At 40.3% G+C, this 23,085-nt stretch overlaps 1 protein-coding gene across 3 annotated transcripts in view; it reads left to right on the forward strand.

Annotated features, from left to right (window-relative positions):
* adamts17 (ADAM metallopeptidase with thrombospondin type 1 motif, 17) overlaps positions 1-23,085 on the forward strand; it is a 91,430-nt gene that overhangs the window by 50,219 nt on the left and 18,126 nt on the right. For 2 of the 3 annotated variants that reach the window (XM_058629244.1, XM_058629245.1), the window contains exons 10-17: positions 2,385-2,535; positions 4,316-4,417; positions 4,965-5,110; positions 6,022-6,191; positions 9,335-9,462; positions 13,458-13,578; positions 16,214-16,288; positions 20,713-20,793. In XM_058629244.1, coding sequence (XP_058485227.1) covers positions 2,385-2,535; positions 4,316-4,417; positions 4,965-5,110; positions 6,022-6,191; positions 9,335-9,462; positions 13,458-13,578; positions 16,214-16,288; positions 20,713-20,793 — 974 coding nt within the window. The remainder of the gene's footprint in view (positions 1-2,384; positions 2,536-4,315; positions 4,418-4,964; positions 5,111-6,021; positions 6,192-9,334; positions 9,463-13,457; positions 13,579-16,213; positions 16,289-20,712; positions 20,794-23,085) is intronic. The other variant, XM_058629246.1, reaches the window with a different exon arrangement.

Below are 23,085 nucleotides of genomic sequence, written 5' to 3' on the forward strand. Positions count from 1 at the left end.
AGTCAAACACTAATACAATATTAAGTGTCCGTACACCATCGTGGACACCAATGTATTTGGCCTGTATCTGTACAAATCCATGTGTAAGACCAGACGAGACAATGTCACTGTGGACACACACACACAGATCCAATCTGATCACTTGCAGTTTATATAATGTGAACAGTTGGGTCAGGAAGATCAGATTTTGATCGGATATGCTTACAAATCTGCAGTCTAAACGAGGCTTTAGGTGCAGTCTGGTGTTAACCAGTCTATAATGTGCCATTACATCATACAACCACACACTAAAAAACTGATCTCTAGACTTTATATATGACGATAGGTGTAAATTTGAGCGTGTGAATGGTTGTTTGTCTCTGTGTTTTGTAATAAACTGGTGACGTGTTCAGGCTGGGATCGTCTCCAGCTACCCCACGATCCCCAGAAGGATCAGCAGTAAAAATAATCGCAAAAAACATAAATTAATTTGGATGAATGCAATTAAATCGATGTGTAAAATTTCCCTGGTGTGAAAAAATCCCAGCACTGAGTTGAAGGCAAACTCCGCCGAATTGAACCTGGAAGTAAACGCTCGACTCCAGCGTCTGACTAACGTCTGGCCCGAGGCCAGTCCACCAAAAGGCAAAAGTGAAAAAAGCTTGAGTGCTGCCAGTCAGACGTGGGTGGGGCCACACAAGCTCCAAATCTGACAAACATCTAAAGAACATTATGAGGGCTCGTTTCCAGGCCTAGTTTTTCAGCGAATGTGAAGTCAGGATTTATGACGAAAGCCTGTTTTGCGTTCACGAGCCTGTCCCCCCCCTGCTCTCAGAAGTTGAACTCGCAGATTGATTACAGTGAGAGTGTATTCTTTGCTCATTTAACAATTTCTGTTGTGAGTAAACACCGATGTCATCTGGGGTTAGAGACGCAGCTGAACAGTATTGATCCAATGGCACGTTTCTACCAACAGGCTGAGAGTGATTTATCCGTCCTGGCGAATGATCTGTTCGCTGATACCAAAACCACAAACACAGAGAGAATGGAAACACATTTTCTCTCAGAGCAAAGTCATTACCAAGAGAGCAGAGCAGAACAGCACCAGTGCCCCACATCACCCCATTGGAGCTGAACTCATTAAACTGGTTGTGACACTGAAGCCTTTTTATGTGCAGATGCAGCGTTTCAACCTCTCTAAATCTGCTTTATCTAAACTTTTATTATTATTCTCTGTTTTTGCTTTGTTTGTTTGCTATTTTTGGGGCTGTTTTATTGTTGTTGTTTTTTCTTTGGTAAATGTAGTAAATTCATTCATTCATTCATTCATTCATTCTTTCAACTTGGGTTGTCATTCTGATTCAGTTTGGTTTACGCGAACTGAGGGAGCGTTTGTGTGTATACAGCAGCAGAGCAGGGGCGGGCGGAGACGAGAAGAATTTATCGTGTCAAACTGCTGAGCTACCGGGGATTTTTTCTTCTGATGCTGTTTGTGTTTTCAGTCAAACTCCAATGACTAAAGCCCTGTTCGGATGGGATTAGTTTTATATGAGGTAAAGCTCATGAGCTCGTCATGTCAATAATCATTACTGGGTGACTTTTACCTTTGGGTAAGGTCTGGAAAAATTACCCAAGGTAAAACTAATCCTGCGCCAATAGACCAGCAGTAAATATGTGTAAATATTCCGTCATATCCTCTTTACAAGTAGTTTTCCACTGATTTTTTTTTTTAAGCATGGAAGTGTTTTAAGAAGCATTCAGTAGGCGATCGGATCAAGTCTGTGACAAACCATGGGCGTTTTCTATGAAATTCGATTTGTGTCAATATAGCACTTTTCACAAAGCAAATAACACTTTTTAAGAAGCAAATAAAATATTGTTTCAGTCATTCAAAAATATTGTATTTTATTGTTTGAAAATACCCTTACTCTTTGCACTCCCTGATTTATTCTTTGTGCCGTGGTTTCTTGTTTGCGATTCTGACAATGGGCGGGCCTTAGGAAGCTGCCTGCTGATTGGCTGATTGAAATATTGACACAAATCTAATTCCATAGTTTTCGGAACACGACAAACCCGCCGGTTGTACACTCTCTAGACCTTCTCTTCATGTAGATTCTGTTCATCTTCATCTTCTTCAACTTTTCAACATTTATCTACAACGATTCGATAAATCTCTTCCCAAAATGTTGTGGTTATGCACCACGATCTCAAACCATCCTTGAAACTCCACGTTCTCCCCAAACCGAAATTAAACACAGAGGTTTTAAACAGCGTCATACACATGTGAGGACGGGAGGTGACAGCGGTGCGTAAATCGCTGTTGTCTCTAAATGTCGAGTGTCTTTTAGCTGTAGGTTCTTTTGTAAACATGCAGTATTGATGTTTTTTTTTCTTCGTTCAACCAGGTCCAAAGCGAGCGGCTGCCTCCTGCACACAGACCCCAGGAGTCGGTACCAGGTCCGTCTGCCGCCCAAACTGCCCGGAATGCACTACAGTGTGGACGAGCAGTGTCAGATCCTGTTTGGAACCAACGCCACATTCTGCAATGACATGGGGGTACAACACACTCTCCACAGACATGCTGGTAGTCCTTAACATGTTCTTTACATGTCTTAACCCGAACTAGATGATATCAAATGAAAATGAATAGCAATTCATTTCAACTTTACCACATGATTTTGACATTTTCTTATAATAATGACTTTATATCTCTTACTTTCAACTTTAATTCCATATGCTGACTTGTTGTTTCAGGAATTATTTCTTGTTTTTCTCATAATTTTGACGTTTTTCACATTTTATTGAACTAATTAACCAGTAGAAAATGAAGAATTAGCCTTTCATAAAATAACTTCATGTTTGGTTCCGAGCACACTGACATTTAAATGAGATAAAATGAGTTGGTTTGAAGATTCCCCCGTGACTTAGTCTGGACATTGTAAGTGGAAAGTTTGTAGTGACATTTTAAAAAAATGGCGGAAACCACAGAATATTGTAATTTTAGTCATGAACAGTCTGGACAGATTATTTAATCTGCCCTAGTTCAATTTGAAGTCAGATTCCATTTTTTTTTATATTTCCTTCTTTTTTATTGTCAATTTATTCTTTCTGATACATTCCTTTGTACAACTAATGTACAGTAGCTTTTATAGACGTGAAGCTCGAGGCGTCTGTAAACATGCGTTCATCGTTACATTTATTGGCTTGTCTTGTTTTTTTTAACTCGTAAAAATACCTGAGATTCCAGTGGCAGGAGGTCTGTGACTGCAGCATGATATTAAGCAGGTCGCTGCCTCGTAATTGCACCTGTGAGTAACTTAATAAACAGACCTACGTGTATAATTTCAGTAAAGTAAAACACAAACATTCTCAGCTTTAACTCTGTCATTTGACTGAAGGAACATAGACTTAATATTTAGACTGAGGCTGAGCTGTTTTTGTTACTCCAGGCCTGTAGATATTTGGTTGGAGCTCACAGTGTGCAATGTACATATACTGTATGTACCTTCACTTCAGAGAGCTTTTTTTCAAAACAGGATTAAATCTTAAGACTGGAGCTAGTTTTCATGGCTTGCTCTCAATGAAAACATGACTGTTTGCAAGCAAACAAAGAAAAACAGATTTTTACGTAATATCACGTAATAAAATGCTCACTTAATAAAATCTATGCCTTCTTAGGTCTTTGACGTCTTCAGAATATGTTCACTGCTTACTTTCTCGAGTAAACATTATTTCCAGGCTGGGAAAATTAAGTTTGGGTCACTTTGTATCCTCTTGCTCACTCCCCACACCAAAGTCCACAGAGAATCTGTGTCCTTGCAAGCTAAAAATGCTGATTTTCTCATTGGGTTTTGGGGTGGGAGAGTAAGCGGTTAACAAAATTAGTCTCACGTCAGAAAAGGCTCTTTTTCAGTGAGATAAAGCATCAGACATAATCTTAAAATATGGTAGATTTTAATAGGTGGTTCTTTTGTTGTGGGGCTAAAATCTGTTTTTCCTTGCTGGCAGCCATGTTGTCAGTTAGGACAGAAGTCCATGTCTCAGGCTTTTTTAATGAAAGCTTAGCAAGATACGCAGATGTTCCTTCACTTTCCTTGTGTTCCTTAAATGTGAAACATCAGACGCTGGGGTTTTCAGTGACAGAAGCTGAACTTTGATCAAAAAAAATGAGAGCAAACGGCAGAAACAAATGTGATTCATTAGTAAATGAGGACAGAATCGTTGGTGAGGATGACGTGACTCTGTCCTTCGCTGACATGTGAATGGAAGTGTTTATGTGACTAATCGTTGTCTCACACATGCACATTTTGTCTATTTGTGCGTTTGTGTGTTTTAGCACTTGATGTGCGCTGGCCTGTGGTGTTTGGTCGAGGGCGATGCCTCCTGTAAGACCAAACTGGATCCTCCGCTGGATGGAACGGAGTGTGGAGCAGACAAGGTAGGACTATCGAGGAAAAAAAGCTTTTGACAGAAGACGCATGTCGACATGCTTTAAAGGTCCAGTGTGTTAGAATTAGTGGTGAAACCGGAGATTGGAACAAAAGGTGGAAACTACAGTGGCCTTCATTTACCAGTAAAGATGTTATTCTTCTTCTATTTGTACAGTTAACTTTGGCTTCAAAACCTGAAACACGCGTTCTGGCTGATTTGCCCTTTCAGTAGAAACATGGACAAAGAGAAAGATTGTAGCCTCTGTAAAAGCAAGGCCTTTGCCTCAATTAGTACATGTACATGACTTATTCTTTCTCTACATTACGCTTATGCACCATTATGCTACGAAAACCAGACAATTTTGACCAACATGAACTATGAACTATGTTCAAAATTATCTATTCTCAGTATCCAAATTTTGCCATCTTAAGTATTTGGAGGAATATAAATCAGAGACCTAGAATAGTAAGTCACATAGTTTATTAATAATTAATAAATAATGTGGAAACGCATAGATAAATAACCTGAAATTTCTGTGTGTGTGTGCATTACAGTGGTGCAGGGCAGGCGAGTGTGTCAGTAAGACTCCCATCCCACAGCATGTGGACGGGGACTGGAGTTCATGGAGCCAGTGGAGCATGTGCAGCAGGACCTGCGGTACTGGAGTCCAGTTCAGACAGAGGAAATGTGACAACCCTCCGTATGTCACCTGTCTGTCTGTCTGTCTGTCTGTCTGTCTTCTGTCTGTCCACGGTGCACCGTCAGAGAAAATGAGCCCACATTTGTTTCAATCCCTGCCTGTGCAGCTATGTTATGAAACAGATGCTCCAAATGTTATATTCTCCGTTGTTTGACAGCTTTGACTCATGCAAATATGCTTTTATTATTATGTTTTACACACATAAATGTCTGTACCGTACACTATTACACACACACACACACACAGGCCCTCATTTATCTAAACTGTCGTACAAACCAGCACAGATCTGGGCGCAGAAAACATCACGTAACGAGGCTCACGTGTGATTGTGATTTAAATTCCATGCCCAGAGCCATATATCCTGGATCTGGATCCAGGATTTTTACGACATGCAGAGACATAACAATCCCGCCAAGAAGAGGAATTTGTCTGATGTGCAAATCAAAACTCTGACATCACGAGTGCAATTTAGCCGAATAGTTTTATTTGGCAGGTTGCTTTAATGACCACACAGTGATGGAGTTTATTCCTTTATTTTAACGATATTACAGATCAGTCAGATCCAGGAACTTTGGCTCTTTAGTCCAGGTTTTTGTAAAGTACACATCATTTTCAGTGATGAATGTATATGGCTGAATATTGTGTCAGAATACTGTATATCACAGTCCAAACTCCTGTACAGGTTTTTGAGTTGGTGCGTGGAGCAGAGCTTAAACAATCCATTATTTTTTCAAAACAGCAGTTTGAAACAAAGGCAATTAGCAAATCACGAGCTTCAATTGTTCTGATTAATGCCAGTAAAAAATTGCAATATAAAAATAAAGCTAGCTGTGACCCAAGACTTTTGTGCTCTAGTGTGCATATATAGATAATTGCAGTGTTTGTGTTTGTCTTTGTGTGTTTGTGTAAAGGCCTGGTCCTGGTGGACGACACTGTCAGAGGACCAGTGTGGAGCACAAGGCCTGTGAAGGTCCTCCCTGTCCCAAGGGGGCGCCCAGCTTCAGAGACCTGCAGTGTCTGTCCTACGACCGACACGCCAGCAAGAAGAAGGGCAGCATGCTGATGGCTATTATTAACGATGGTGAGACACACACACGCACACACACTGTCCTGCTTCCTATGGAGGAACCTCACTAATTTTAACCACATGTATGTAAAATTGGATGGGCTAGGGTTCACCTTTCACACCTGAACACTAACCCTTGTTGGATGGAAGTTGCACTTATCCACCGGAGGGGGGGGCGACTCTGCTGAATGCAACAAGAACTGAATGGAATGTATATGTGAAAATAAGTTTCTAATTCTCACTTGATTTATAACATCAATACCCTTTTTACTGAGGAGTTATTGATCTCATGTACTAGTTTCAGCTCTATAGAATATGATGTACATTTTGTAAATGATATTCACATTAAGAGGAAAATACGTGGGAAAACACGGCATGTATAAGTGGACACGGGTGCGATTGACAGCTGGTATCATCTAATAGGAGCCTGGTTGCAGTTGACGTCTGCAGATTTGCAGGAGTAAAACTTGATGCTTCAAAATGGAAGTTTGTTTTGCAACTGGAAGACTATTTCTAATTTTTTGGACAGTCTGCAGCTGAAATGTTGCTCATTCACTTCAAATGGGGTGATGTCACGCATTTACAAACGGCGTTGTGGAGCTGTTGCTTTGCTGCTTTGACCCTAGCCAATCAAAACAGTACACTATCCAAACACTCTCACTCATTTTCTACCACTTTATCCTCCACAATCCCAAAGGGTGCGGTACACCCTGGACAGGTCGCCAGTCCATCGCGGCGCAAACATACAGAGAATGATCTGTATGCATGACGTGTAATGAGAACACATGAGAAAACGATTATTAAAAAAACAGAAATGTATTAGTTGCTTTTTAAAAGTGTCCAGGTTTTCATACACATAAACTCTTGGGAGGGACTGTATTTCCTAAATGTAGGCGGTGCAGTGACAAAGACAGAGTCTCCTTTTGTCTAATTTTAAACCAAAGTCAAAGTCTTTACTTCCAGCTTCAGGCAAAAATGCAAGGACGATGAGTGAGTACCTCATACAAGCACAACCCTGAACTATCCCTTTAACATTATGTCTTTTACTTTGCTGCTTCTGGGTCATGGACAAACTCTTTAAACTGGGACACAGTTATGGACGTGGGACAGGTCATGTGTAAAAGCTGGATACTTTAAGCCTCCACAGGTGTCGTATCACCGACCAGAAGAATTAAAGTCAGAATCGCGTGAAATCCATGTGATTTCTGCCTCACTTTGATTCCTAATGCCTTCAAGAAAGGGGACTGATATGGATCTGAACGCCACAACAACGTCTGCCAGGTTTCTGAATCTGCTGCTCACGCCACTGCATCTGTCCAACAAATGCTGTCTTGCTTTTAATTAATTATGGGAGTGGTTTACTTTTGTTTTGATGTGATTCTGTGTAGACAGAAAAATGCCATTCCTCTTTCTTTCCTTCCTTCCTCTGGTGTCTTTGGAATCAGTTTAACGATACACTGCTCCTCCTTAGCTTTTATGGATAGTTCTCTTACAATAACAAGTGGAAGAAACGCATCAAATATCACTTTAAACTTTGTGATTGTCTATGATAAGTGATTAAAACACTGATCAATGTAGATACCGGATTGATAATTGACAGTTGGATCCCATGCTGTTACTTCAAAATACTGTAGATCAGTTAAGATTTTCTCTGAGTACATGTTAGACAGAAAAGAAAACATGATAATGGCCATATTTTTAGAATACAAAATAAAGTGGGTTTGCATTAACATTATTGGGAACACATGAACACAGAGCCTTGACACTCATTTCTAAACCACAGCACATAATAATATACATTATCTCTCTAAATGGGCACTTTGCAGCTTATGAATACAGTTTATATATAAACTGTCATAGTTCAGCCAGAGTAGAATCGACTGGGGTATTAAACACAAATGACCCACAGCAATGAATAATAAAAGGGTCCATGGAAACAGCAGCTTTACCAAGCGACATAGATTAAATAGTCTGCCACTTAAACAGCTCAATAATTCATCTGCAAAACAAACAGCACTTACATGTTTAAACAGTATTAACCCCACAGCAGGAACACCTCACTTACATTAATATCAATGTACTTCATACACACACACAATTGTATTTATATCTTAGTGAGGACACCTTATACATTTAATGCATTCCCTTGCCACTTACCCTAACCTTAACCATCACAGCTATGTCCGTAACTCTAAAACCCGGCCTTAGCCCTGAAAAAGCCCTTCAAAAGTTGTGGGACCCAGACAAAATGTCCCCACAAAGATATGTTTGACAGTTAAGATAAAAATACAAGTGTATACACACACACAGTTCATTGTATTGCTCAGTTAGCTGTGTCGTGCCTCATCGTGTCACCATTTTGAACAAACTTGCCGTGAAAAACACTCTGGGTCATAAACCACCTTGTTCTGCTTCCAAATGATCAGAAAGTCATGTCCGGCACTCAGTATGGACAAGCTATACCTTGTTAACATGTGAAGAAACTCTGCTAAATGCTCATAAAACATCTTTAACTAAACACAACACAACACAGCTCCAAGACCAAGCAGCTATATCAGAAGATATTATTATTATTAAGCTAATGATGCGTCTAAGATGGCTGCCACCCATACAAACACTGCTACTTTGACTGTAAATTGCACTTCTATGTTATTTGTTTAACAGTAAATCAGTCGTACACATTGTACTGTTTAATTTTCATACGTGGACTTGTGTGCTCAAAAAACAAACATGTAGGGCTTTTTATCAACTGATATTGCTAACTATGGCTAACAAAAGCTAGCCTGGGATATGCTCCTGATGTTAATGTAAGTGCTCAAACATTATAAGTATGTGTGTTAGCATGTTAGCTTCATGCTTCCTAAGTCCATAGAAAAACTTATATTTAGGAAAGTCTTGAAGTGTGGAAGCAGTTATAGCTGCACATACTCCATATTAAAGTATTGTATATGTATTTGAATACGTCATTACAGTCCCAGGTTGGTGTAATGGTCAGGCGTCCCTATACTTTTGTCCATAAAGTGTATATAAAAGCTCAGAAATCATAACACAAAAAAATATTTCACCAAAAATTGTACACACTGGAACTTTTTAAACAAGAACAGTTTTGATTTCACTGAATATTGTGTGTGTGTGTGTTTGTGTGTTTGTGTGTGCAGAGAAGCCATGTGCGCTGTTCTGCACCCCAGTGGGTCGAGATGTTCCCGCACTGATGGCTGACAGAGTGATGGATGGGACGCCCTGTGGACCATATGAGGCTGACCTGTGTGTTAACGGGAGGTGTCAGGTACACATACATATACACACACACACAAGTTTGTGCAGTTATTCCTCAAAAGGCTCTGCATGGACTTCCATCCATGTGGACAGACTTAACAAAGCCTTATTCCTGACCTTAACTATAACCAGTTAATGCCTAACCCTAACCCTCACCTTAACCAGAATACTAATCTTAGTCCTAAACGTAACCAGTTCCTCAGAAATTAGGTTCTGCCTCATTGGGATCAGGTCAGTCTTTATGCCAGTAATTTATGCCAATCATGTAAACACATCAGACAGTGTGCTCCAAAGCGACAGTTCTCTTCATTGTTGGTGATTTTGTTTGTCAGTGTTCATCCTTTCATTGAAAACATGGTTCAGGATTTTTGCTAAGTCAAAGATATTTTAAGAATATGTTTGCTACATTATCTCACTGTGAGACAGCCTTTTTGGCCTGGAAACGGACCCACGGTCTCTCATTGTAAAGCCCCTCACTCTCCTGCACCAGAGTCCATAGAGAAAATTGGCAATTTTACATCACAGCACTCAGGAGTTGTTGATTCTCTGTTGCCTCCATTGTTAAGTTCATATTTGCTATTTTGTGTCTTGGGTGTTTAAATCATTTCATCTGTTTGTGTTTTCATAAGTGAAACACATTTACTAAATGAGACAGTAGTAGTTTAGCAGCTCCTGTGTCCATGTGAGTTTAAAAAAAAATACTGATTTTCTCTATGGACTTTGGTGTGGGAGAGCGAGCAGTTTACAAAACTGAGTTTCCATTTATCAAATGTTGTAGACTTGAGCTGGCATGGACTGTATTTGGGTTAGCCTTTTGATCATTGGCTTCAATCTGTATTTTCCTTGTGTACCCACTGGCAGCCATGTTTTTACTAAACCGTGGGCTGTCTGCCTACTCGACTATTTTCCTCTGCCTTTCTCCTTATAATCAAGTTGTGCAAGCCTTTATCACAGAAATGACAGATGAGAAAACACAAATATAAATCCTCCGCAAACAATGTTGTTCTGGTCAATGGGGCGTTGTATCATTTGTGTGTCTTGTTTTGGACGACAGTGATGAATGATGTTGTTTGGTTTGGAAGGTCTCTCTGTTTCAGTGAGCAGAGTACAGTCCAGACGTGACATTGAAGTAGGTCATTGGTTTTAGTGTTGTACAATGATGATATCAGCTGTCATCATCATCAGTCAGGCTCTCCAATGTCGTGGCTGCATGATGACCTGTTGGTCATAAATCAAAGAGTCATCACTGGCTGGAAACAAAAAAAACCCCAAAAAAACATGAGTCATGAAATAAACAGACAAGTAAACTCATGATCCCAGTGCAGAGCGGTGAAAGAGGTCGCAGCAGGGATCAATGCAGGAGAATTAGCAGTTAGCAGTGAATCCACGCACTGCTCCCCGGGGGAGAGTTAGGGGGTTTATTTGGATCTAATATTGTGACTACAGTCGGTCTTTGTGTTTATTAGCAAATGTTGGATGCTGGTACATTTGGGAGGAATTTCCCCGTCCTCCTGGCCAAAGCAGAGAGAGAGAAAGAGAGAGAGAGAGAGCGCGGGTGAGAGGCTAGTCCAGAAAGTCAAATATGGATGCAATTATGGTGACGCACATGTGCTCACAAAATACTTACTTCTCACATTTCAGCCGTGACTCGTGGATCTGCAGGATCCTTTAGAACCAGTACAGCTGAAGAACACATTGCATGTGTGAGTGTGTGCTTTTACATGTGCTAGTTTTGTCCCCTTCACATTGTATTTATGCATTTCAACAACACAGTGTAAAAACACCATTTAAGTGCCGTTTCAGCTGTGGTCATGTCTTCTCTTTATTATTATTTAAAATGATATATTATATCATATTATGCTGCTGCACTACTGGAACTTGAATGTACTGCAGGGAACTGTCTGTCTACCTGTCTTCTTACCCACTACCTGTCTACCTCACTAAGTACCTACCTACGTACCCCACTCCCAACCTACTTATATACCCTACTACCTACCTACAAACCCCCTACTTATCTGCCTCTGTACCCCATGACCTACCAACCTACTTACATTCAGAACATTGATTCAATCTGCAGTATCACAGTTACCCCAGATAAATAGCCATTCATGCCTTATTTATGGTTAGTTAATGATTAATTTAGTATACAATTAATCACTGCAGTCCTATTCTGACCCTATTATCTGGAGTACAGCAAACAGCTCTAACGTGTGATCCCTTAAAGAAGCAAATAACCCCATCTTTGTACCAGTGTGTACTTCATGGGGCTCCCGTGTGGTCTGCTGTTCTTCCACACCAAAGCCAAACTGTTGTCAGCATCGTTTTACTCATTGCAAGGTTCCTTTTAGGCTCCAGAGTCTTATCTCTGACGGTTGCCAGTCATCCAGGTCATAGTTCGCTGTAGACAACTGGACTTGTTTGGGCAAAGTTAAAGACATTTCACTTCTCATCTTTCACTTTCACAAATGCAGAAATTCTGCTCCACATATTCCATGTTGTGCACAGAACTGAAGAAACCTCTTCAACTTGATTCACATGAGTCCAGTTGCCTACAGCAAAACTTCTGAAGAAAGATCCAGAGTCTTGCTCAACTTCCGCAGGTGGTAGGAGGTCGATCCAGTTTGCTTGTAGGCATATAAATATGTAAACTCTGCAAAATAGGAATTAACATTTTATCTTGTGTTCTGAGTTCCACACTTGCCAAGCTCAGTACCAGAAATGAGCCGTTACCTCAATTTATCTCCCATACTTTCTGGACTTGGCCCAGCCTCACAGCTGACCAGTAGGCTAATCAAACTGGGTTCCATGTTTTTTTTGTCTCTTTGCTTTGTTATGCTCTGCTGCCCTGACTTTGCCTTTGGCAACTTCAAACATCCTCATCACGGGGGGAGGTAGAGGGGCTGCAGGCACAGAGGAGGTTACAGAAGGTGCACGTTTGTCCGAGCCTGGCATGTGAAACTTGGGGATACTATGAAAACACTGTAAAGCGTAGAAGGAAGAGAAAAGAGGGAGGGGAATATATTCAGTTGTAGCCACGATAATAAACTGCGTCTGGCTGGAAGAGGACCCCGTGCTGAAGACGACCATATGGTCCTGTGATTGCACCGCAGTGGGCACAGACTCATCATAACTGGACAGCTCAAGACTGGAAAAACATATGGTGGTGTAATGATGTGGGAATGTTTTCTTAACACTCTTTAAGCCCTTAATACCAATCAATCACTGTCTGAAGGCCCCAGTCTGAGTATTTTTACTGACCATGGTCATTTCTTTACTACAATAGTTTTACATCTTCTAAAGGAGACTTGAAGCAAGATAATGCTCCGTGTCACCAAGCAGATGTTTGCGGAATCTGCACTCGTCACTGCCCACTAACTGTAATTTGTGGCACGTGATAAAAAAAAAGCTCCAACACAGGCTCCCAAAAATTACAGTTTTACAAGACTCAAATGCATTTTCTGTACCGTTTCAATGGAAAACGTGTTTTCTTTGAAACAGAATTATGTTATTGTATCGCAACTCTTTGTGGTGCTTTTGGCAGATATCAGACTACACTCATAGTACTCCATTACCATTTTAAAAAAAACACATTAATCCAGGATCGCATGTCGTCCACATTACGCTGGTGTTCTAGAGCCCCAAAATGTAGGGCTGTCACTTTGTATACACGAAATTTGGATATGCGTTCGAACCCTGACGGGGGTTGGAGTTCAAAGTGCACAGCCTAGAAGTGCAGAGCATTTTCAGAACAGGGGTTTACTTATTCACCTAAAGTTTTGTCATGAAAATGGGGCAACACAAGCAAACTAAACCTTCCGTGAAGACAACCACGGCACCGAAGCATCAGAAAAGTGGCTTGTGGAGGGATTTCAGGTTGTACTACATTGATGAAAAAGTAAGGATCTGTAAAGGATCCGATGCAGGTGAATCGGATTTAACTTGAATGGCAGGAAGTCTCCAATAAACCTCCATTTTATATTTTCTTTATTATTCTGTTGTGGTCAGAAAATCGGCTGTGACGGCATAATCGGCTCTCTGGCTAAAGAAGATCGCTGTGGTGTTTGTAACGGAGACGGTCGCTCCTGTAAGATCGTGAGAGGAGACTTCAACCACACCAAAGGAATGGGTGAGTGTGTCTGTGCTCAGTACCTGTGCTGGTGATGTGAAAGTGGCTGACATTGGTTTGACTTGATGAAAATGCTGTCATTATTATATTTGGGCATTAAGTACAGGGGTCTAATTTAAATATTTATATTCTGCTCAAACACTCTCACATACAGCAGATGTGACACAGACTGTTGAGTCATCATTTAACTATGTATACTCCATATACAGCAGCCTTTTGCACTGGTTCCCTGAACTTTGCTCAGGATTATCAGCCAGTTTTGTTTCATTTTAAAGGCTCCGAGCCATTTAATTTCGCCATGATTGATTTGTCCTTGGTGTGTGGTATTGATCTGAGTCTACTGCAGGCAGCTTTGTGTATATAGTTCAGCTGTCTTTTAGTAAATTGGCTTGCGGGTGCCTACAGCCAACACTGTCTCCTACAACTGAACTGCATTCTCTCAATAAAGTCTTCTTAGAAACTTATTTTCAGAAATGCAATTATGTTTTTTTTTTTTTTTTTTTAACTCAAATGATCATGGATCATGGATCATGGTCATGGATGTATTTAGTTTTAGGCACAAAAGGCAGTTAGTAAGGGCAAAGTAATATAAAGTTTTTCCTCTAGAGATCGAGAGTAGTCGAGCCAATATTTGCCGATGTTTAATAATTGGCATTGGCTGATTGTAATTTATTAGTAGACAAATTATTTGAGTCACTAAAACCTAAGTTGTAGTTTAATAACTGGTTACTGAAGTTTAATAAAATTGGCATGATGTTTCAGTAAAAAAACATTGGCATCATTTATTAGCTTTCAGCTGCCCTGATTTAGAAAAATCCACAACATCTGTCAGAGAATTACTCCACGTTTTTGTGTCTGACACCGTTATTATAACAACGAGCATCCACCAATACTGTATTTTTACAAAACGACAACCATCTGTTTTGCTTTTTTCCCCCCTTTTTTATTTTGATAGTCCTCGTAGCTCACATGATCACTGTATTACCTTTTTTTTTTTTACCAATATTGAATATTAGCACCTCATTTTAGCACCTTTTTACAATTATCAAAAAAAGCCACTCACACCTGCGAACATTTGTCTTTTATCTGCAGTGGAAATAAATACAATCTGCATTCACTCCTCGGTCAAAAGATGCACCTTTTTATTGATGTAAACATGACATCGGATTGTATGTGGTCATTTCACCATCTAACATGTAGCTGTGGAGACGACACCTCCTGATAGAAAATACATGTATGTTCCTTACAAATCGTAATAGGAGAATGCAGTTTAGTTGTGTGGAAGCAAAATTGATAGGATTTAAGGATTAATATGCTTGTTTTTTAACGAGTTATTGAACAAATGGGGGCATTTGGCTCATGATCTCTATCACCATTAATTTGACAAAGGACTGTTGGTTGTACACAAAGAACACATGTCTACTGTATGTACCATGATATACTGCCTCACCAGGAAAAAGCTGTTCTGACTAACTGAAACACGGATTTCGTGATCCAGATCCAGAGGAATCTTGATTCTACAAGAAACAGAAATTAAATGTCTGTCATTTATGAGTAACTGACACATTAGTCATATTCGTGGTGTGCTAGCTCTCACTGACAACAGAATCACTTAAAAAACATATAGTGGGATTAGGTTTTTGACTTTATGTCACTGTTAGACCGCCTGCTCCAGCTAGAAACTGATGTTCATTCTCCCGCACCAAAGTCCATTGAGAAAGTCAGTATTTTTGGTTCACATGGACACATAAACTGACTGGTTTGTTGCTGCTCCTCTTGGAAATGTGGTGTCACATTGGACAATCCAAATAAAGCATTTAAAACGCAGAAATCCCAAAACAACACATTTGAACTTTTGAACTGATTGGGACAGAAGTGGATCAACAAGTGGATCAACTCAACTGTGAGCTGTGATGTCGAATCCAAGATTTTCTTTATGGACTTAGGTGTGGACGAGTCAGCAGTTTTTAAACCAACAAATACCTATTTGTTCTGTTGGAAAGGGCTGTAAAGTTGAAGGAATAAAGTGTCTAACATCATTGTTAGATAGTGTAGCCTTAAGCAGGAATAGATTTTATCAGGTGAGCCTTTAATTTAGTGGCTAAAAGGCCATGTTTTTACCAAGAGTAACCATGCAGAAGACTACTCACACACTTCCAAAAACTCAAACTGTTACTTTAAAACCAAATTTATAGAAATAAAGGCAACACAAATTTTGCAAATGTGATTACAATTAAATGTCGCAACACTAAGTTTCTGATTTTGAATAAATCACAACCTGACAGTGGATCGACGGCTCCTGGTTTGGCAGAATATCACCCAGAAACAAAGGAAACGCATGCCCTCATTATCGCCCTCTTTGCTCATATTAATCCTGAGTCATGTTTTGTGTGACCAGCTGTGATCATGGATATTATGGTTATATATTGCAGCAGCCAGTGTGACCGAATCTGCTGAATGAGTTATCGGCCATTGTCTGCCACCAACTGAGCTAGAGGAGGGGATAATTACTGGAATGACAGCCTGTCAAGTGTATACGTGTGTGTGTGTGTGTGTGCACGTGTGTGTGCGCACAGGCTGGTGTGGTCCACAGAACATGTGACCTCCCCCTCAACTTCCTTGTCTTGTCCTCCAGTCACCACTAGGCAGTGTAAGAGGGTTTCTACCTGTGTGATGACTAAACCCAGAGCTGTCCCCAAGTGTTTCTCATGTAAGATGCATGCACTGTGTGTGTGTGTGTGTGTGTGTGTGTGTGTGTGTGTTTCCTGCACTGCCTGGAGTGTTGTTGTTTTTTACTGTAGTTAGATGATGAGTGAAGCAGTTAGCCGTGGGCTCCCCTGGGAGGTATAGTCTCAATCTCAAAGCTTGGTTATTGTTGCATAACCAGCTGTTTGACCCCGTTACCCCATAACCCAGCCGTGAGGAATTCCTCGCACGCATTCCTTTCATCCAGGCTGTTTCCTTCGCCGCCTGCGGTGGTGGAGCGGGAAGGAAACAGTCGTCTGCAGTAAAACGCCCACCTTCACACTCCCGACATCGCGACACACATCTGGTTCTGCTGCAAGTTTAGAGTCTGACACGTGCGTTACTGAATAAAACTCAACTTTTCACATTTGATATTTGCCTCTTAAAGCAACACAATGTTGTTCAGTACAAGGGTTCGGACAAGGGAATGAAATCGTGACCTCGGAAGCCAAAGAACAATGTCGACTGATGAGGCACGCGGCTGTCACAGTAGGTGAATCTGTCGACATTCAATTCAGTTCAGTTCCTTTAGTTCATTTAGATGATTATTTAGTTTCAGTGGTCTAAAAGATATTTTTCCCCCGATGGCATTGACATAAAACAAAAGCACCTCAAATCTGCACAATCTTAGTCAGAAAATATAAAAACATCAGAATTTGGTTGCTGAACTTAAATATAAAACTCCATTTTCACAGGTCAAATCTGGTCAATCCAGTGTTTAATCGGCATTCAAAATGACTTAACAGTGCATGTTTTTTATCGGTTTTAACTCCGGTCGGCATCATAGGAACGTCAGACCCAGGTGGACATGCAAATTTTTTATTTGTCTATTTTTACCCAAGATGCACCATTTCCAGAGCAAAGCCACACACCTTTTTGTCCATGAGCATCAATGTTTGCCATGATGGTTGTTTATTTAAACTTAGCACGGTACATAATATCATTTATTTAATCATCTTACCATCAGATGGGTCACAGAGATATATTTTTGGTTACACCTGTATATAGCGTATAGATCGTCGAGTTTTTGTATGATAAAAAATTATTTGAAGCCATTATTTACAAAAAAACAGAACATTGTGTTGCTTTAAAACCTCAAATGTTGGTCCTCTGAACCCCAGGTGAGCCCATGGCAGTCTGTGTGTGTGTGTGTGTGTGTGTCTAACTGTAGGTGGATGTGTTGGGTGGTGGAGGGTTGACGGGTGCAGTCAGAGGGCTTTCAGGTGTTTGTTCATGGTGGATTACAAGTTTCCCCAAAACACTCGGATGAGATCTGCACAGGTTCAGTTTCAGTCTGGACTCACAAAAGTTTTGTGTCATGAACGTGACGTCCTGAAATGCAAACACCGCGTCTTCATTCACACGTGGAGACAAAATTCTTCTGCCTCAGCAGAAAGATCAGAGGAGACAAACAAATGCTTAGATGTGGGAAGAATTTAGAAAGCTGCTGTGGACCTCCTGTGGATCTGATTATACTATCAATAAGTCAAATATTCTTAAATTAAATATTTATTTTGTTTTGAGCTGATGGGCTAAGCAAATCTTGCTTGGCTGGAATACTTCAGACTGTAATGTGCCATAAAAATTAGGAAGAGAGCTGTCCTTATTACAAGCAAAGAACTTCTGTCCTGTAAGAAATGTGTACTTAAAATGAGTCGTCCTTTACTCGATTAGGCTGACTTTAAGAATTTAAACTTCAGATTTTCTTAAATTTAGATTTTGTAGTGCAAAGCTCAGCTAGATTATTCTACAGAAAAATAACAACAATTTACCCCCTGAAAAATCGCGGCACAAGCAGCTCTATCCCTCTTTTGACAATCGAGTTTGCATTTCATCCTTGTGGGTTCATGTCACAAAATGTTTGCTGCCGTATCGTCAGTGTTGTCTGTGTTTGGTCAGTCACTGTCTGAGTCGACTGTATCGTCTCACTGTAAGTTACTGTTACTGTGTTACTATGTGTGTTTGTGGGTAAGTATGAAGTTACACCGGTGTCTGACGCTGTGACCGACTGTGCTGTCAAACCACGCTGGGCATCACTCACTGTGTTCCAGAGCAAAGCAGCTCATTCACACCACACATAGGATTCATTCAGGCAGGGCAGAATGGTAATTGTATTTTAAGAATTTAAAAAAAAAGAACAATGCTATCAAGCAACAAATTTGCCAAATCGACATTATAAATCTTGACTGCTAAATGTTAAGGTTTTTAAAATCTGGCAGTTTTGACCATCATTTCACTCAAACATTTTAATATTTCAATAGAGGTAGACTGATTAATCAGTTGGGCCGATTAATCAGGCTGATATTCGCAAATGTTTTAGTCATCAATAGAGGTGTGGATCATTCAGAATCAGAGATTTTTTTGGAAAAAGGCATCGTAAACACAATCAAATCCAAGTCAAATTTGAACTAAACTTGCATAAGTGTCCTAGGAAATGTGTTTTTGACTGTGCTGTAATGGTGCAGGTCTTTTGAAATTAAACTATGTTAAAAAAAATGATTTTTGGAAGTTTTGAAATAGATTTTAATTCTTTCTTGAACACCTCGTCTTCGTCATTGGCCATGTATTACAAATAATGCATTTTTATTCGTCAGAAACTCAATAAATCACAACAAATGTAATTCTTTGCGTGATGACGTGTGAATGAAATGCATCTTTGAAATGATTTGCAGTTTTTGGTGTTTATCTGCGTCGCCTTCGATGCCTTTTATGGAGATGAAAATGATGGTCAAAGTAACCAAGGGTTCCGACAACTCACTGTTCTTATTCAGGCATTGTTTTGAGTCATTGGTCACATTGAGCTGCTTTGTGTGGAAAAAACACACAGGTGTGCGGAGAAGGGCTGGTGGCTGGTCATGTGACAGATGCTACAAATATTGATATCCTTAACAAAAGGTGTAAAAAAAAAAATCAAGTTTTAATGGTAATAAAGTCAAGTTTGTGTCATTACAGCACTAATATGATCAATGTAACTGTAGAGGCATCACTTGCATCACCTTGTTTTTAAAAGATTTATTCAGAACATTTATGACTTCTTTTTACTCTCCAATGTCTATTTTGGTCTTTCAGTAATAAATAAATGATGTCCTGAAGCTCCAGGTTCCTTTTTACTTTGTATTTATCTTAATGTGATCGATGATTGCGAGGCTTTCTTCACTTAAAGTGATGGTGGATGGGAAAAAGATGTTGTAAATCGACTCCCTCCTTCCATTTATCTCTCGCTCTCTCTCTCATCCCTGCTGAGACGGAGTTCTGGAGAATCCTGGCACAAACTCGGCTGACGAAAGTGATCAGTCAAGCAGCAGAGGCACAAAGCTACAGACAAAATACCAGAGCCAGATGCTCTGATAAGTGGACTGCCATGAAACTTGTATCTAATTTACACCAAATATCTGATGTTAATGGAGTGTTGAAGCGCGAGTAAACATGCTAACATAATTCGACTTACTTATCTTCACTTATCTAATGGTCTCCACTGTTTTCTCTTACTCGATGTTACAAATGCACTGTAAAAAAAAAAACAGTGGTAAATGCGCTGACGATGTCATGGAGGTTTAAATTCTTTGTCTCCCTTTCAAACTCCGCATATCTGACGAGATAAAGTAGATGCATTACAAATCAAAGGTGGAGCCAAGAAAACCTGCAGAGTCAGTGGTTTCTATTCCTGTCGCAGATAAATATCCTGATATTCGCAGGTGATACATCCTGGAAGAATAAATAATAAACCTTCCTCAGGGTGTATTACAGTGTAAAAAAAAACTAAAGCTATTCCTTATAAGCCAAGTTATCCTTCACTCCGTTACTTCTCTGCTGCTTGTCTCATTTTCAAGATAAAGTTATTAACGTTATTCCAATTTTGTGTTTCCCCCCATTGTGAGTAAACAGGATTTGATTAGTTAGGGGTGGAGTGGCTCAGTGGTTAAGACCAGTACTCTGTGTGCGAAAGACATCATGGTCACAATAGTCGCAAGTTCGACTCCACCCCTGGCTGATTGTACTCAATTCCATTGTAAGTCACTTTGGATAAAAGTGTCTGCTAAATGACATGTAATGTAATGTAGTTAGCAGATTGAAAACTAGGTTTGATTAAATTAAACGCAATCACACTTGAACCATATTTTATTGGTCTCTTTGAGATCATTTCCACACAGTATTAAAGCAATTAGTGAAACCCAATGGATGGACAACAGCTTGAGGAAAAACATTGGTCATGAAGTTTTGGTAATAATAACACTAATGAATGAGAAGATTAGAAAATTGTGTAAAAACCAAAATAGAGCATCTCTGATACCAACACAGACTTCACCAGCTCGTCTCCGGCTCCATTTCCACCCGTGTCTGTTTCTTCTTAACATGATTTCACCTCATGTTTCTGTTTTTTCCCATCAGGCTACATCGAGGCTGTGGTTATTCCTGCAGGAGCCAGGAGAATCAAAGTTGTGGAGGACAAACCCTCACACAGCTTTCTGGGTAATGACGCATGTTTTCACAGGATGTACCGGCAAACGTGCTCACAAACACAAACACCATGTCTGTTTCTGAGCAACACTACAGTGTCAAAGCAGAACTGTGCAGGCGTTTTTTAGCCTAATTTAACAGCTTAAAATGTCTTGTTGCGGGGAGATTAGGGGCCGTCTACGCTGCCCCCTACTCTCTGTTTGCAGAAAATCAGCCTTGCAAGATCAGGGCCGCCAATCTCGTAGTCCTCAGAATCAGGAGGTCTTGCGAAGTCTTAGGTCTTGCGAGAAATGTCTGCAGTGATGAGCTGGCAAAAAAAAGAAGCAGAGAAAACTGTTGTCTTAGGAAGTGAAGAAGAGGAAACAGCTTTACTCCTACTGCTGTGCATTGGAGCCCTGGAAGAAGAGATCTCTCTGAAAACTTTCCTGGCTAAATAAAGGAAAAATGTATACAATCCAGCGTATAAACCACTCACTCTTCTGCACCAAAGTCCACAGGTGCTGCTGGTCTACTGCTGCCTAATTTGCTAAGTTTGTCACGGAGGTGAACTCGGATGAAGGATTTAAAATACAGAAATCACAAAATGACCCATGTGAACTTGGATCAACAACTCCTGTGTGCTGTGATTTAAAATCACATATTTGTCAATGGAGTTGACGTGGCAACAATATTCTTAAGATACATAGACTTAAGGAGGTTTAAAATGTATCGGGTGAGACTTTTGTTCAGTGGCTAAAATCCCTGGCTGCAGCTGTGTCGTCAAACATGTATCAAAACCACACTTGTAAAAAGCTGGACTCCAGCTTCAACACGACTGTCTGGCTGGAATCCTCAGTCTCTGGTGAAACAAGAGAACTTGAATGTTTTAAAGTAAGCCAGCGACAGAATCGTTATGGTAACCGATGAGACCAGCGGATTCCACCAGACGTGAGCGCATCAAAGAAGCTTCTTGTCAGACTTAACTGTGAGCTTGAATTTATTCATCCACCCTTTTTCCATCCACTGTGTTTTCAGTGATGCACAAAGCAGCTGAATATTTCCATCTGTGTCGCTATGATATTTACATTAACACAGTATCAAGTGTAGAAGGTCTCACCTCAGATGCTGTTTCAGCGTTTCTGGCGTCCCCATCAGGGCTTTTTTAGATGCTTTCCTGAAACCCCAGGTCATCATTTATCATGATCCTGGTCGATTGTCCAGTTGCTAATGTTTTTAATGCTTGTCGTTTCATGGACCTCACATACTCAGACGTACTGCTCCTTCTGAAGTTCGATCAGACAACAGAAACACAGTTGTCTTGGATTTAAATCAGATTTGTCCTTGAGACAACTTAATGGAAAGTCCAGCTCCACACACTCCAGAAGAGTGATTCTCTGGACATGTGGTGAGGTAGTCACTTGGCTGGACTTCACAAAAACTACAATCCACTTTCAAGTTTTAGTTCTGCCAGAGCAGTCATTGTTGAGGGAGAGAGTAGCCGAGGAACTAAACAACTCTGACTATTTCAGAAAGAGGATTTACTGTTTGATTTAACCCTTAAAGAGCATTCAGAGTTTATGAAAATAATATATAAAAAGTAAGATTAAAAATTTGGCAATATTCTCTTTAAAAGTTTAGGTGGAAAAATTGCGTCCTAGAGTAATAAATGGTACATTAATTTTATTGCGAGTGTTTTAATGGAATGGAAACTCTGATTGACAGAAATCTATCAACTTTAATCCCTGTCGGTGGGATTTATCGCAGGACTCACTCTGAGCCCTGACCTTCACAGAAAAGCTTCGGTGACATCACTTATCTGTTGGTTGACGAGTCGTAACGTTAGCTCCTCAACTCATTGTTTTAACCTCGTCATCCAACCCTGGTGGACCAGAACCGGGTACGTGTCCAGTAAATCCAGTTTTATGAATTTGGAAAAGCTAGACCCCATTAGCCGCTGAACACCGGGGCGCATACATCGGGCGCATACCTAACATTAACACTGGAGAGTGTGTTTGACCGATGCTTGGTGCGAGAGACCGCTTTGTCCACCATTGTTGAGAGCATTTGAAAAAAAATTCTGTTTGGGTAGTTAAAGGAATACTTGTTATCCTGTTCGCGTAACTATTAGGAAAGATGGCGGACACTGTTTACATTCTGGGAACGAGGTCCCGTCCCCCTACGAGTGGGTCTAAAAAGCCTCGGACCAGATATAGATATTTCTCAACTGAGGTTGGGAAGCACAATTTTTCAAAAATACTACCGTCATTCTAGTAATACAAAGCTAAATGCTAATCGGTGAAGTATTCCTTTAGTATTCCTTAAGTA

The sequence above is a fragment of the Solea solea genome, chromosome 5 (genome assembly GCF_958295425.1).
Source record: "Solea solea chromosome 5, fSolSol10.1, whole genome shotgun sequence".
Taxonomy (NCBI): domain Eukaryota; kingdom Metazoa; phylum Chordata; class Actinopteri; order Pleuronectiformes; family Soleidae; genus Solea; species Solea solea.